Genomic DNA, 15,804 nt, shown 5'->3' on the forward strand with positions numbered 1-15,804 from the left:
CTCTATTTATGGAATTTCAGCTTGTGCACTTTCATAGATACAAACAAAACCATACTCTGGAATAAAGCCCTCTGGCTCTCTCCTCATCATCAAAATATGCACTAAGAGGTTCTGGGAGCTCTCTTTGTTTTTCTGCTTCCCCCACCGACCTTGTTTTTCAATTTACCTAATATTTACAGTACTTCTGTTTGGTGCTGAGTTTTGCCATAAACCCCATCTTGTATGATAACCTCAGGGGAAATGAGAGAAGAAAATGCTAGTAAGAAGTAGCAGAAAGAAAGACAAGATAGAAACAATTTTTCAAAATCCAAATAGGTCAGAAAAATTGTTGCAAGTCCCTTGGCAGGAAGAATAGCTTTGAGGACAAAAAACCTCATCATGCAACCTGAGAGTTCTATACTTATGTGATAATAGCGAACGTTGATATAGAGTTTATATATGCTCAGCACGTTTCTAACTAACTGCTAAATACACACATGCACGTATACTAATTTAGTCCCCAGAAAAAGATGGTAATCAACAAATGATGTCATAAAATGATTGATGAAGCAGAGAAAAATTTAACTGTATGTCTGGGGATCAACATTTTAGACCTTTTTTTTTTTAAATTGATTTACAATTTTGTGTTTATTACTGCTATATAGCAAAGTGGTTCAGTTATATACACATTCTTTTTCATATTCTTTTCCATTATAGTTTATTGAATGTAGTTCCCTGTGCTCTACAGTAGGACCTTGTTTATCTAGTCACTGTATAATAGCTTACATCTGCTAACCCCCAAACCTCCCACTCCATCTCTCACCCCCAGCCTTGGCGACCACAAGTCTGGTCTGTTCTCCATGTCTGTCAGTCTGTTTCTTTTTTGTAGATAGGTTCATTTGTGTCATATTTTAAAGTCCACATAAAAATGATATCATGTGGTATTTTTTTGTTCTCTGTCTGGCTTACTTCATTTAGCATGATAATCTCTAGGTCCATCCATGTTGCCGCAAATGGCATAATTTTGTTCTTTTTATGGCTGGGTAGTATTCCACTGTATGTATGTACCACATCTTCTTTATTCATTTATCTGTTGATGGGTATTTAGGTTGTTTCTGTCTTAGACATATTTATGATAATCCAAGGGAAAGAAATAAATCCAATAAGTAAAATAAACTAGTTGTGAATGGTTCCATGGGTTTGCAGCTTTTGAAATTTATCCAAACTTAAAGTCCATCACTAAATGACAACTGGAGATGCTAAAGCTGCTGAGAAATTCCCCATAGTGCAGAAATTTTCTGTATGAGCAGATTAACCACGTCAGAAGATTTTTAGCATATGAAATGAAATAAGTTTACTGTGGGCAAAGATGCCAGATATAGTATTTATCAGCAAGGAAGGGGGTAAGCTGGAGTATGAAATCTTGGAAGATCAATTCATACTTCACTGGAAACACATCAGGGGCTGCCAGTTTCTACTCTGCTCAGGATATCTGGACATAGGAACAGTCATAAACAGCTTTTAGAGCTTAACAAGTTTTCAACCAAAAAGTATAGTGGACGCTTGCTGTTGGTACTCTGCCCAGAATATCTCAGATCTTTTACCATTCTGTGTGTCTGTTCCATCCCCCCATTTCTGTGTGGTTTGCTTCTAATGACCAACATCTGTGAACATCTTCCGAGGATTTCCCTTGGGATTCTTGAGCAGTTTCCCTGTACCCACAAAGAACAGGAAGTGCTTGGGAGTTTACATCACCCTGGGGCATCCCATAGCCCATGATTGGTGGCTGTGAGAATATTTAAGCTCAGCTCCTTTGGCTTGAGGTGGGACAACTCCAAAGCTCCCCTCAGGATCAGACTGAGACTGAGATTCTGCCAGAAATCACACCATTACTTGACTTCTTCCACTTTCATACCCATAAAGCTTACCCCTTACCAGTTACTCCTGGGAACATGTCCTTAATAAATCACTTACCCATGAATCCTTATCTTAGTGACTGTTTCTGAGGAACTCTACCTAAGGCAAGAAGCAACTGTATTATTAAGAAGAGACAACATAGGGCCTTCATTTGGCATTGAAAGAATAAATGAAAGAATGAACTTAATGAATTAATAGACGCCAGTCTTTAACCTTGAACCACGCATGTTATAGTCAGGGGAACAGGAAAGGGATAAAACATTAACTGCCATTTTAGACTTGCAGACCCTATAGTGAAACTCCTTACATGGTGCAGCCCCTTAAGCTGATGGTCATACGGCTCATTCTAAATATTACTGGGAAGAGCACATCTCCACCTCCCAGAATAGCTGCCTCCTTCTCTTGCATTAGTCAATTTATTATAAAGACCTTCCATCTTTCTTTCCTTTCTCCCCTCCCTCCCTTCTCTCTGTGTCTGTCTCTGTCTTTCATAGTTTTATGGAGATAGAAAAGAATCCACCTCCAATGAAGAGACCTGGGTTCAATCCCTGGGTTGGGAAGATCCCTTGGAGGAGGGCATGGCAACCCACTCCAGTATTCTTCCCTGGAGAATCCCATGGACAGAGGAGCCTGGAGGGCTACAGTCCATAGGGTTGCAAAGAGTTGGACATGACTGAGTGACTAAGCACAGCACACAGCACAGAATTCACATTTCATACAATTCACCCATTTAAAGTGAATAATTCAGTGGTTTTTCATACATTCAGAGCTGTGCAACCATCCCCATAATTAATTTTAGAACATTGTCTTCATCCCAAAAAGAAACTGTGGGCCCTCTAGCTATCAACCCTCTCTGCTCCCCAACCCCTTCTGTCCCCAGCCCTACACAGCCATGGATCTACTTTTGGTAGCTTTTCCTGTTCTGAACATTTTGTGTACATGGGATCATGTAATATGTGGTCTATTGTGACTGGATGCTTTCACTTAGCATAATGTTTTCAAGATTCATCCATGTTTTAGCATATGACAGCATTTCATTCCTTTTTATGACCAAATAGTGTTCCAGTGTATGGATAGACCACATTTGATTTATCCGCTCATCAGTTGATTAACATTTGAGTTGTTTCTACCTTTGGCTATTGTAAATAATACTGCTATGAACATAAGTGTACAAGTTTTTGTGTGGACATATGTTTTCATTTCTCTTCAATGTGTACCTAGGAGTGGAATTGCCAGGTCAAATATAGAAAGTTGTTTCTTATGCTGAGCCAAAATCTGTTTCTTCATAATTTCCACTCTTGATCCTGGTCCAGCCTTCTGGAGAAAGCTGACCAAGCTTTCCTTTCTTACACATGACATCTCCTCAAATCGTTCATCATTGTCCTCATGTTCATCTTCAACTTTCCCAGACTGAATTTTCTTTGTTCTTTTGATCAGACCACTGTAAAAATGAGACATCACAGAAATGCAAAATGATAGCCTTGAAGCTGTCACATTGTCTGTTATGATGTACAAAACAGCTCTCTTTTGTTCCAAATCTCAGACTGTCCCATCAACCATAAGGAACTAGTGGCCGACAACTTTGCTTTACCAAGACAGGTGACAAAGAATTATTTCTAGGTAGGAAATTTTTTTTTTCAATAGTATCTGAAGGAATTTTTACCTTTGGAATATCTAAAAGGACTAACAATTTGTGTAATTTATACATGTTTGTCATTTCTGGACATATTAATGTGAGAAAGTGAGTTCCATGGTCTTGAAAAATAAAATTTAACAGAGATCAGCTATCCCTAAAAGCTTTGAAACAAATAATGTATAGCATTCTTTTTACTTTTAGTCATGAAGACACTGAAGAGAAAACTTGACAAAACCACAGGAAAATGTAACAAGTCACTCAGCAGGCTCTGGGTTATGATCAACGAGGTCAAATGTTATGTTCATTTCTTTTTCAGTAATTACGAATGAATCTGATTCTTGCTTGTTTTTTCAAACATTTAGAGATATTTTCCACCTTCTTTCAACATTAAATCCAGAGCTCTGGGTGGGTTCTGACATTGTCTTATGCCAGCCGCTTGACCTTGAACAAGTCATTCAGCCTTTCTAAGCATTACTTTCTGCATCTTACTCCCATGATGGCATTGGTTCTCAAACTATGTTGTACATGACAACAATCAAGGGATCTTGCTAAGAATATTATTCCCGAGGTGGTGCTCTAAGAAATTCTGATTCAACATGCTTTGGGGAGGTCTACACAGTCTATTTTTTTAAATCCCACCCCAAGTGATTCTGATGCATGTGTTCCTAAAGACCATATTTTCAGAAACACTGATTAGCTATTTCTTCCTGATCCCTTTTCCTTTTGTCCTGTCTTCTGCTGAAAAGGAGAAGTCTTATTGTTTTTCCAGGTAATATCTTTCCATGTATGTTGTGTCCATGAACATGAAGAAAGATGGCAACCAAGCTTGAAATAAGCAAATGTCCTAGTCTAACACATAGAATTCTGATATATTAGGATTATTGTGACCAGAAGGACAATTGTATCCATAAAGTAGGGTTTGTCAACCTTGGCAGTATAAACATTTGGGACCAGATCATTCTTTGTTTTGTATATGTGTGTGTTGGTGGGGGGTGGGTAGGGATTGTTTTGTTCACTGTGGAATTAAATATCACTAGCCACTACCTCGGAGAAGGCGATGGCATCCCACTCCAGTACTCTTGCCTGGAAAATCCCATGGACGGAGGAGCCTGGTAGGCTGCAGTCCATGGGATTGTGAAGAGTCGGACACGACTGAGCGACTTCAATTTCACTTTTCACTTTTATGCATTGGAGAAGGAAATGGCAACCCACTCCAGTATTCTTGCCTGGAGAATCCCAGGGATGGGGGAGCCTGATGGGCTGCCACCTATGGGGTCGCACAGAGTCGGACACGACTGAAGTGACTTAGCAGCAGCAGCAGCAGCAGCAGCCACTACCTACTGATTACCAATAGGACATCCCCTAGTGTGTCTCCAGACCCTGCCAGATGTCCTTTGGCAGACAATGTTGCCCCTGGTTGAGAACCACTTTCTTAGAGCATGGTCCCAAAGAAAAAGAATCAAGAAATTAAACTTGGCTCCATTGCACAGCAAGGCAAAGAAGGCAATGCTAAACCATTGATGTTCGACTTTATGTGTCAAGCATTCCTTGGAGATCTGGAGCTCTGGCCCATGCTCTCTATTTGGTGGATTAATGGGATACAGATAGGTTAGGTGACTTGGCAAGCAAAGGACACTCTGTTTCATTCTCCTCATTTTATTACACTCCTAACAGCGAACTCTTAACGTTTGGTTTATATGTTCTGCTCCCTATAAAAAATTTAAATCACAATCATAAAATAGATTAATTAGGGGAGGGGAACTGATACGTGTGGAATTGCCTGAAATGGGTGTCATCATTCATAATACTGAAACTCCAAAACTGGGGATTTTCGAGGATGTAACAGTGGTTTCCTTGGGTGACTAGTCAAGTGCTCTAAATGACTCTAATAATAGCTGCCAGTTTTGATCATGCAAATGGTCAGTTTTTGTACCCTCTGTTAGCCTTTTGACATGCTATGCTGAGTGGAAACCCACTTGCATGTAAGTTCCAAAACTGAGTCCTACTCTTCCACTCTAGGGAAATGTCTCCTTGTTTTCTTCGTTGGCACAAGACCCACTCCACTAAAAGAAAATGTGTTGTTGGTGTGAGGTGTACTGCGAAGTAGAAATTATTAACGAGTGAATTTCTTATGTCTATGAAGTATTTGTTTTTCAACCTCTGTACCCTTGATGTTTGGGGCAGGCTAGTTTTCTGTGGTGGGGATGTTGTGCACTGTAGGATGTTTAGCAACATCCCTTGCTTCTACCCACTAGATATAAGTGGCACCCCCACACAGCTGGGTCAGTAAAAAGTATCTCCAGACATAACCGTGTGTACTCTTGGAGGAAAATTGTCCCCGCTGAGAACCACTGGCCTAGGAGGTATGGATGGGGCACTGGCAGCGTCTTCCTCCCCTCTTCATAAGAAGACACCACAGCGATCTAATGAATGAATCTGACTTATCAAAGAGTCTCTACTTTGAAACACACTGGAATGGCCCGTGAAGAGATTTGGACCCAACTTCATTTACATCTCAGTCCCACCATTTACCAGATGTGCGAAACAAGTGAAGCACTCTCATGAATAAAATGGAGATAATCATACTCTCCTCACACAATTATTCTGACGATCTAGATTTGCTATTTGTAAAGCCTCTGGTTGAACAAAGGGCCAGCGATGTAGGTGCTCAATAATTAGTGGAATTGCTATCATCCCAAATTAGCACCTGCAGCATGGGTATTGTCATGAGTGTTCTATAGGCTTTACATGCTTGCCATACCGTGCAGAGGAAAGGAGGTTGTAATTGGTTGGGTGGAGATAACAGAATAACATAAAATTGTGGATATGATGAAAGTAGTTTCTTGATTCTCCAACTGTTTCTTGGGAAATCATAACTAGAAGAAATACAGTCTCTTGTTTTTTGTCTGTTTGTTTTTTGTTTTTTACCTAACGAGCCTGAAATAGAAAACTTATTTTAGAATCATCTCTCTGTGGATACTTTTTTAGGGCACTCTCCTTGGCTCCAAGTCACTGAGTAGCAATTCTTCAGTGAAAATATCAAAATGGCGAGAAAAGGGCAAACCAGTGATGCTAAACTGACCCAGTGAACAAAAGCAATGGTCACTTTTGTTTTCACCCACACCTTCTTTCCCTGCATCCATAGATCATCAGATTCGCAGTTCCACTTGTTGATGCATAGCTTCTTGATATTCTCTGTAGTAGGGGTCAAGGTTGAGGGCAAGAGTTCTGAGTGATGCTCTCTCCTCTGTCCTATATCACCACAGCCCCAGGCATCATTCTTGGGACCTCCAGGAATTACTCAGTCACTGGTCATTGGACCAGGTCTGTCTTTGGCTGGCATTATCTCTCTCTAATGTACCTGGAGAGAGGAATGGGGCACTTCATTCTTCCTTGGATCTGTCCCATCCCCATATCCCTGTTAAGGTTAAAAGGAAGGGGGGAAGATTATGGCTGTGGAACAAAATGATAATTCCTTAAGTGGCCCTTATATTTATAGTTTGGTTGCTGAGGTTTGCCCCCACCATACTGTATGCTGAACTTCTGCCTAAAAATATATCCTCCTTCACTCAGAAGATTAACTGGTATATCCATTACTGTTACCCACACATGTGGATGGACTCAGCAATAGTGTTTCCAATGCTAGGACCCTAGCACAGCTGGTAGATCTTTCTTCATTTGCAAGAGACATGTGATTTTGGACAAGAAGGACCTTATGCCTGCTTCCCCATTTCTCCTTCCCGATACTGGAGTTTGATTTCCTGAATTTTATCTTCATAGCTCCATGAGAAAACCTAGAAGAGAGACAATTTTAAACTGTATTCACCCTTTATATAAACTATGTTCAGTCTATTTATACTGTAGTGTAAATAAAGACTCTAATTGGTATGATCAGTTTGGAAAACTGTCGGGCATTGTCCAGTAAAGTTGAAGGTATGCATGCCTATGAGCCAGCAGTTCTGTTTCCAGGTTTGCACCCTATTCAAGGGCGGGCACATGTGCGCAAGGAGATAGGTATACTGATGTTCAAGCTGTGTGTTTTCAGTAGTCCCAAACTGAAAAAGACACTAATGTCCACCAGCCATAAACACAGACAATGGATTACTAGACAGCAATGGGAATGAACAAACCATAGCTACATGTGACAACATGGAAGAACATTAGAAACATGATGTTGAGTAAAAGAAGCCAGATGCAGTAAAAATGTAATTATGAATCCATTTATATAAAATTGGAAAGAAGGCAACACTAAGCTCTAAAATTTGTAAACACATAACTTCCTAAAAAGTAGTAGTCCTCAAATAGGGGTGATCATGCCTCCCTGCCTGCAGGGGACATTTTCAGTGTCTAGAGATACTTTGGCTTGTCACAACTGCGGGAAGGAGATGATACTTTCATTGGGTGGGTAGATGCCTGGGATGCAGCTAAACATCCTGTGATGCACAGGATGGCCTCCACAGCACAGAATTATTGGTGTGACACCAAAATCACAAGCAATATCAAAGCAAAAATAAACTACTGAGACTTCATGAAGCTAAAAACTTGTGAACAGAGAAAGAAACAATCAACAAAACAAAAAGGAAACCTAAAGGACAGGAGAAAATACTTGCAAACCACATATCTGATAAGGGGTTAATATCCAAAATAGAGAAGGAACTCTAAGAACTCGGTAGCAAAACAAAAATGTATCTGATTAAAAAATGTGCAAAGGACCTGAATAGATGTTTTTCCAAAGAAGACATACAGATGGCCAACAGGCACATGAAAAGATGCTCAGCGCCACTATCAGGGAAATGCAAATAAAAACCATAATGAGGTATCACCTTATACCTGTTAGGATAGCTGTTATCAAAAAGACAAGAGATAAAAAGTGTTGGCAGGAATGTAGAGAAAAGGAGCACTAGTACATTGTTAGTGAGAATGGAAATTGGCACAGACATTATCAGAAACAGTACGAAGGCTCCCCCCAAAATTTAGAATTAAAAATAGAACTACCACATGATCCAGCAATCCCGCTTTTGTGTATATATCCAGAAGAATTGAAATCAGGGTCTCTAAGAGACATCTGCATTCCCATGGTCACTGTAGCATTATTCACAATAGCCAAGCTATGAAAACAACCGTAGTGTCCATCTACATGGATGAATGGATAAAGAAAATATGGTGCATATATGTACAATGGAACGTTATTCAGCCACAAAAATTCCTACCATTTGAGACAACATTAATAGACCTTGAAGGAATTCTGTTAAGTGAAACAAAGCAGAGAAACACAAATACTGTATGATCTCACTTACTTGTGGAATCTAAAAAAACTGAATTCAGAAATAGAGAATAGATTGCTAGCTACCAGGGACCGACAGTGGGGGGATGAGGAGATGTTGGTCAAAGGATTAAAAACTTGCGGTTATGAAATAAATTTTGAGAGATCTAATGTGCAGCATGGTGACTTTAGGTAACAGGACTGTACTGTACACTTGAAAGTTGCTAAGAGGGTAGATCTTAAATGTTCTCATCACACACACAAAATTGTTCACTGTGTGAAGTGATGGAGGTGTTAAGTAATCTTATGATCATCATTTCACAATATGTGTGTGTATCAAGTTACCACACTGTACACCTTAAATTTGCACCATGTCAGGTATAGCTCAGTAAAGCTGGTGGGAGGATTATTGGTCCCCAAGTGTCAGTAGTGCTGAGACTGAGAAACCCTGCTATAAAAGGGAAGCAAATAACTCTGTAAAAGACAAGACAATGTCTGCCCCTGGTCTGGGGTTGAGGGGAGGGTGTTATAATGCAGCCGAAGGACACTAGCAATATTCTATTCCTGCTCTCAGTGATGGTTAGATGGGTATATGTTTTGCAATAATTCATTTAGCTGCACATTGTATGTTATTAATTTTTCTGTTTCAAAAATTTAAAAATACTCTTGGAGGTGGGTTGACAGGATAAGTAGGATGGAAGAGTATAGGAGGTGGGTTTGGAGGAAGAGGTTCCCCATCTAAGAGGGTCCCATACCTGCTCTGTCCACGACAGGGCTGGGTGTGCAAAAAGGGCCTTGTCCTCTGATCTAAGTGCATTTTAGTTCTCACATGGGCCTTTGGCTCCTCCTACACCCTGAAGCTGAATTTGCTTTCATGGATTTAGATAAAGTTTTCCTTTAAAAAATGTAATCACCCTTGGGTTGGCATGAAATGTGGAAAATATTAACTCAGTTTATAGGCAGGCAGAGTAAATGCAAACAGGGATTTTAATTTAAATGTCCTGGCTGAGAGGGCAGCTGTCAGTACTGGAAATGCTGTAATATTTGGGGATAGGAAGTCATGAAAATGCCACTGATAGCGTGACATATTTTCTCTTAAAAGTGATGCTAGGAGAGGAACTCCTAGACATTATTTTTGAGTCCTCTCTGGGGAAAACTGTAAACATCAGAGAAATTTGTTTTAAAAAAAGATGACTAACCAAAAGAGAGCATTAGCTCATCAAGCTCTTAACCTAACCAGTGAATGATATGAACTTCAGCCTTTTCTGAAGTGAGGTTTTTATGTGTTCTCTTTATCACCCTCCATCACCCCAACAGATCAAACCTGAATTTTGAAACCACCTGCCATTTAATGAATAGGTTAAATGACCTAGAACAATAACTGCAAATTATACGCACTTAGAATATTTATTGAATAAGTAACCTAGTGAATAGTTAAATAACATGGGAAGGATACTTGGAAGTAGAGATGTGAAAAAAAGAATTTTTTCTTGCTGCTGCTGCTAAGTCACTTCAGTTGTGTCCGACTCTGTGCGACCCCATAGACGGAAGCCCACCAGGCTCCCCCGTGGTGTTTAAAATATACCTTTAAATAGATTCAAATAAAAATAATGTGTGGAATTCAAATTGTTTAAGATTTTTATTAAATTATAGTTGATTTACAATGTTTCAGGTATACAGCAAAGTGATTCAGTTACACATATATATGCACACATATATTCCTTTTCAGAATCTTTTATATTATAGGTTATTACAAGGTATTGAATATAGTAATGTGTATCTGTTAACCCCCGGTTCCTAATTTATCCCTCCCCATTCTCCTTTGGTAACCATGTTTGTTTTCTACTCTTTCTGTTTTGTAAATAAGTTCCTTTTTATCATTTTTTAAGACTCCATATATCCAGGAGTTAGTGATGGACAGGGAGGCCTGGTGTGCTGCGGTTCGTGGGGTCGCAAAGAGTCGGACACAACTGAGTGACTGAACTGAACTGAACTGAATATAAGGGATATCATACGATTAAGTTGTTCAAGATTTAGCAGACCTCTTAGAGTTCTACACAATCTTCTATATTCTTTGTCAAGTCTCGAAGAAATGGATTGAGAACTGAAGAGGTGCATAACTCACTCAGAGAATGCAGCATGGACTGATGATTTCTTTTCTTAGACGCTTTGTCCTATCTCCTCAAACCTTTCAAACACAGAAAAAAAACAACCCTGTTGCCCTTGAAAATTTAAGTCCAACTTAGCAATGACAGTTTAGCAAGAAATCTGCTAGCAGACATAAGTCATTCCTAAAGTGTAAGTACACAGTTTGGGGAGTGATGAATTATTTTTGGCTTACAACAATGCTGTTTAGTGACTTAATAAATTTTTCAAAGACAGAGTACAAACAAACTAAGATCTAAGATAACCCAATTTTGACCTGGAGGTGGCATCATGTTCAAGGATAATGATCAAAGCACTATGTTTAAGTTTTTTTTTTTTTTTTTTTTACTCCAGGAACCCGATTATTATTGTGTGTATGTAGATAGATAGATAATGAAAATTTTTTTAGGGGAAAGGATTTTTAGCTTTGCGGGCTTAATGGCAGGTGTAACAGAGGAAGAAGTCATCAGGCTAGAGAGCTCCTCTTTCTAAATAGAGCACCAGGAAGCAGAGGTCGACATGGGGCATTTGCATATGCATCCCCTCCTTTGGCTGGCCCTCCAGCAGCACTCTCTTAAGGGTGCCGGGTAGTGAAGCTTGCACTGCTTCTCCTCCTTGTTCTGAGGGTATTTGATGACATAGCTCTAAGGGTTGCTTTCAGCAGCGGAGCAGAGTGAAAGTGAAGAGGGGACTTTAATGTGTTGTCTTTCCAGCTCTGCCTGGACGTGTCTGAGAGTAGGGAGGGCCTCTAAGGTGACTAGGTTCACTCTCTTCACCCACTCTGCAGAAGCAAAGGTGATCTGAGCAAGGCAGGCTGTAGGGAGGAGGAAAGTGAAGTCACTCAGTCGTGTCCGACTCGACTCGTTGAGACCCCATGGACGGTAGCCTTCCAGACTTCGCGGTCCATGGGATTTTCTAGGCAAGAATACTATATCGGGCTGCCATTTCCTTCTCCATGGGATCTTCCCAACCCAGGGATTGAACCCGGGTCTCCTGCATTGCAGACAGACGCTTTACCCTCTGAGCCACTAAGGAAGCCCGCAGGGAGGAGGAGACCTGGGCAAATGGTGAAACTGACTTTCTCTTAAGACTGGTAGCACTCTGGCTGGAAGTTCCTGGTTTGGGCAGAGGGTTGAGTTTAAATTTATTTTTGTTTCTTTGCTATTATAGTATAAAATACACATGGTGAAGGGTGTAAATTGCCCAAATCTGAACTGTACCATTCAGTGAATTTTTACACATGGGTGTCCTTGGGTAGCTGTTATACAGAATAGGATACAGAACATTTTCAGAACCCTAAAAGGTTCCCTTGCATCCCCTTCCCAGTGAGTACCACCTCCCCATCTTGGAAATCATGACTCTGGCTGCTATCGCCAGAGATCACATTTCCCTATTTAAGTTCAACATGTGAATTTCAACTTCTGAATAAATACATGGAATCTTACAGTACGTTCTCTTTTTCAGTCTGATTTCTTTCTCTGAACACAGCGTTTGTGAGAATAATCCATGTTGTTGTGTCCAACAGTAGCATTTTCCTGTCATTGCTGAGCAGTATGTATTCTCTTGTATGGAGAGACCAAGGTTGGTTCATCACGCACAAGTTGATGGACATTTGGATAGTTTCCATGTTGGTGATTCTGTTTAACGATATTATGAACATTCTTGTCCACTAGAAGGACACTGGCATCCATTTCTCTATATATTTACCAGTGGGGTCAGAGGGCAGGCATATGGTCAGCTCTAGAAGATGCAGTCTTACAGTTTTCCAGGCAGATGCACTGTCATGGTATCCAGTAGTAGATTCTTTAGGATACCTGAACCCCTGGCCTCACATTCTCACAGCTGTGAAGAATTGACACATGTGCATGCACGCTCAGTTGTGTCTGACTCTCTGTGATCCCATGGACTGTAGCCCACCAGGCTCGTCTGTCCATGGGACTGTCCAGGCAAGAATACTGGAGTGGGTTGCCATTTCTTTCTGCACAGGATCTTCCCTATCCAGAGATTGAACCTGTGTCCCCTGCATTGGCAGGCAGATTCTTTACCACTGAGCCACCTGGGAAGCCCAGAATTGACACAAGCCACTCACAAATCCATCCTCTACTTGATAGCCACCCCTCTTGGGCTTGGAATGAATGATTTCACAGAGTCTGGAGTTTCTCTACACTGGTCCCAATCCCTACCTTTGTCCGGATGTAGCTTGTGAGAGGCTGCTGGCAAATCACAGAATATCAGGCCTGGGGAGGGACCTTGGCGCTCAAAGTGTAGGCTTCCACCAGGGGATTGCGAAGTAGAAGTCAGTTTTAGGTGGCCTTGTGAATCTGCAGTGTGTGCTAAAATCATTCGGTTAATCTGGCAGCATTTGCAAATAGTGTGTGTTTCTTCTCTTTCCAAATCCTCGCTGTGTTGTTTTCTGATTTGCTAAGACAAAGAAAGGAGGGTTCCGAGCACTCCCCCCACCCCCAACTCAGCTCCATCCTGGCACCCACGCTAGTCATCAGTGCCAGCTGAATTCCTGCAGATTTTCCAGGACTCCCCCGTGTCGCCGGGTTCTCTAGACATGCCCAGGTCCTGCACGCCCTCTGGGACTCAGTTGGCCCTAAGTGGCGTGGCCCAGCAAGCCTCCAGCCTGGCCTCCCTCTCCTCAACAGCTCCCCGAGGCAGCTGACTTGGCCCCTCTCCGGCCTGCCCCCTCCTGAGGTTCCCGCCACTGAGATTCTCTCAGAGGAAGGCTTTCCGAAGACTGAAACTCCACCCTCGCCGGGGGCCGGTTCCGAATCGGCTTTCGGCGTCAGGCCCACACCTCCTTCAAAGTTAGTCAAAGTCTCTTTCTTGGAAACCCAAGCTCTCTCCCTCTCGCTGGTGGTGAAGGCGTTAGCAGCCCCGGCCCTGGCATACCGGGGCCCGTGGGCTCGGGGAGGGGCGGGGGTGGCAGGAGTTCGGAGCGCCGGCCACCCTGACACCTGTCGTGGGCGCGCTCGGTCGCTGTAGCCCCCAAACAGCTGGCAGCGGCGGTCGAGACTGGGGCCCGGCAGGAGCGGAAGGAATTAAACGCCCGCCCATCGAATTTGACTCGGCCTCTCCCTCCTCCTCCTCCTCCTCCTCCTCCTCCTCCTCCTCCTTCCCCTTCGCCGTCGCCTCCTCCCTGTCCCCACCGGCTCCGCGGCGGGACGCTGGTGCCCCGGACGCTTTGCACCGCGCTCTGGGCGCAGGGAGCAGGGCTCGAGTCCGGGGGCTGCCGGAGGATGGCGGTAAAATAGGGGGACCCCGGAGAGGCGCCACGACCCCAGCCTGAGCCCCAGAGCCCGCTACTCCTCCCCTGGTGGCGACATGGGGGACCCGGTGAACCGCGAGAAACCGCAGCTGCACTATGCGGTGAGTGTCCCGGCGCGCGCAGAGGCGACAGGGGGCGCCACACGGCCGACCTGGGGGGACGGCGCGGAGTTGAAAGGATCCAGGGCTCCGCAGAGGTCCTCGGTGTGTGATTGGGGCGGGGGGCGTTGGAGAGTGCCGCGTGCATCACCCCGAGTGTCACCTGTTCAGAAACTCGGGTGCCCCTTAGAAGGGGAACCCCCACTTCCAGAGCCCGTGGTCCTCTGCCCCGCGCAGTAGTCACTGCGTTTGGGATCGGGGACTGGACCCTGCCACCGCCTCTCTGGCCAAGGCTGAAAAATGGGACTCCCGGGGCTGGGCCCAGGTTCGCCCACCCAGTCTTCGGTGAGATACACCGCAAGAACCCACAGAGAACTGGACGGGAGGCCGGGCGGCTTGGCGATCCCAGCGTGTGACCAGTGGACCCTCCGGAGAAGCCCTGCAGGGCGCGTTGGGGTGCCTCCGGTTTGCTCCTTGGAAAGGGGGCGTGCATTTCCCTAGGAGTTTGTAGCGGGACACAAGGTTGCACATTTTCTGATTTAATGTAAGAAGGTGGTAGAGTGTCCTGTGTCTGTGGCCTCTCTTCCTGTTGCCTCAAATATTCCACATTTCCTGGCGTCCTACTGTATGCCAGGCACTGCGCAGAGCTGGGGACCTCAGGACACACGAGACATAAAACTCGTGGAGTTTGCCTCCTTTAAAGAAGGAGTCAAGATTTCTAAGTGAATGATGGGACCGACCAGATCCAGATTGTAGACGGAGTTTCTTTTTGAGAAAGAGAGAAGACTTAAGAAAGAAAAGTCCAATGAACATAGAGATGTTTCTGAGGAATGGGTACTACTTGTGAAGATTCTGAGCACCGCCTCCAGGAAGCCGACAGGGATCTGTGTTAGTTTAACCCAGTCTTTGGACATGTCTCTGTGGTAGATGTGTGGCTTTGACATGGGGCATTGCAGTTGTTCTGGCATCTGCTACTTTACTGAGTTCTCCCTGACATGATTTTCACTGAGATGGGACATTCTGGGGGCTGACTTTCAAAACTAGGGAGAATTAAGACTGAAAGTTAGGAATCATCCATATTTATAATAAGGCAGAGGCAGTTATCTGCTGGGAATTCGTGTCCTCCACAATGCACTCTCCACATTTAAAAAAAGGAAAGCTTTCAAGAAAGGAGTCGAGGTGAACAGGGGTGGTAGGTGCAGAGATCCCTGGGAGCTGCTACAACTGGTTCCCGGGCAGTAGTCGAGTGGCTGGTTGCAGACGGAGGCGGGGTTGGGGGGACAACGACAGGTTGGGCTCACCGCGACCTTCTGGGGTTTCACTTTGCTGCGCTGGAAAAAAAAAAATGATGGCCTGAATTAGGAAATTCTTAAGGTTCCTTCTCAGGCACCCGTTCTAGGAACCTATGACGGCTCTTTGTCTAGTTTTGCCAGCGTTATTTGCCTTGAAATGCTCAGTGAGACACTAGTAAGTTACTAATGCCTGTTCTTTT

The 15,804-nt window shown here is 43.4% G+C and overlaps 1 protein-coding gene across 4 annotated transcripts in view; it reads left to right on the forward strand.

Annotated features, from left to right (window-relative positions):
• ARHGAP6 (Rho GTPase activating protein 6) overlaps nucleotides 1–15,804 on the forward strand; it is a 790,573-nt gene that overhangs the window by 248,282 nt on the left and 526,487 nt on the right. Inside the window, exon 1 of one of the 4 annotated variants that reach the window (XM_044937362.2) lies at nucleotides 13,088–13,753. The exons of 2 other annotated variants lie outside the window; for them this stretch is intronic. Coding sequence is in view for 1 of the 2 variants with exons in the window: in XM_025277134.3 (XP_025132919.1) it covers nucleotides 14,271–14,315 (45 nt within the window). In the remaining variant the exon portion in view is untranslated. One more of the 4 variants, XM_025277134.3, reaches the window with a different exon arrangement.

This window comes from Bubalus bubalis, chromosome X (assembly GCF_019923935.1).
Source record: "Bubalus bubalis isolate 160015118507 breed Murrah chromosome X, NDDB_SH_1, whole genome shotgun sequence".
Lineage (NCBI taxonomy): Eukaryota > Metazoa > Chordata > Mammalia > Artiodactyla > Bovidae > Bubalus > Bubalus bubalis.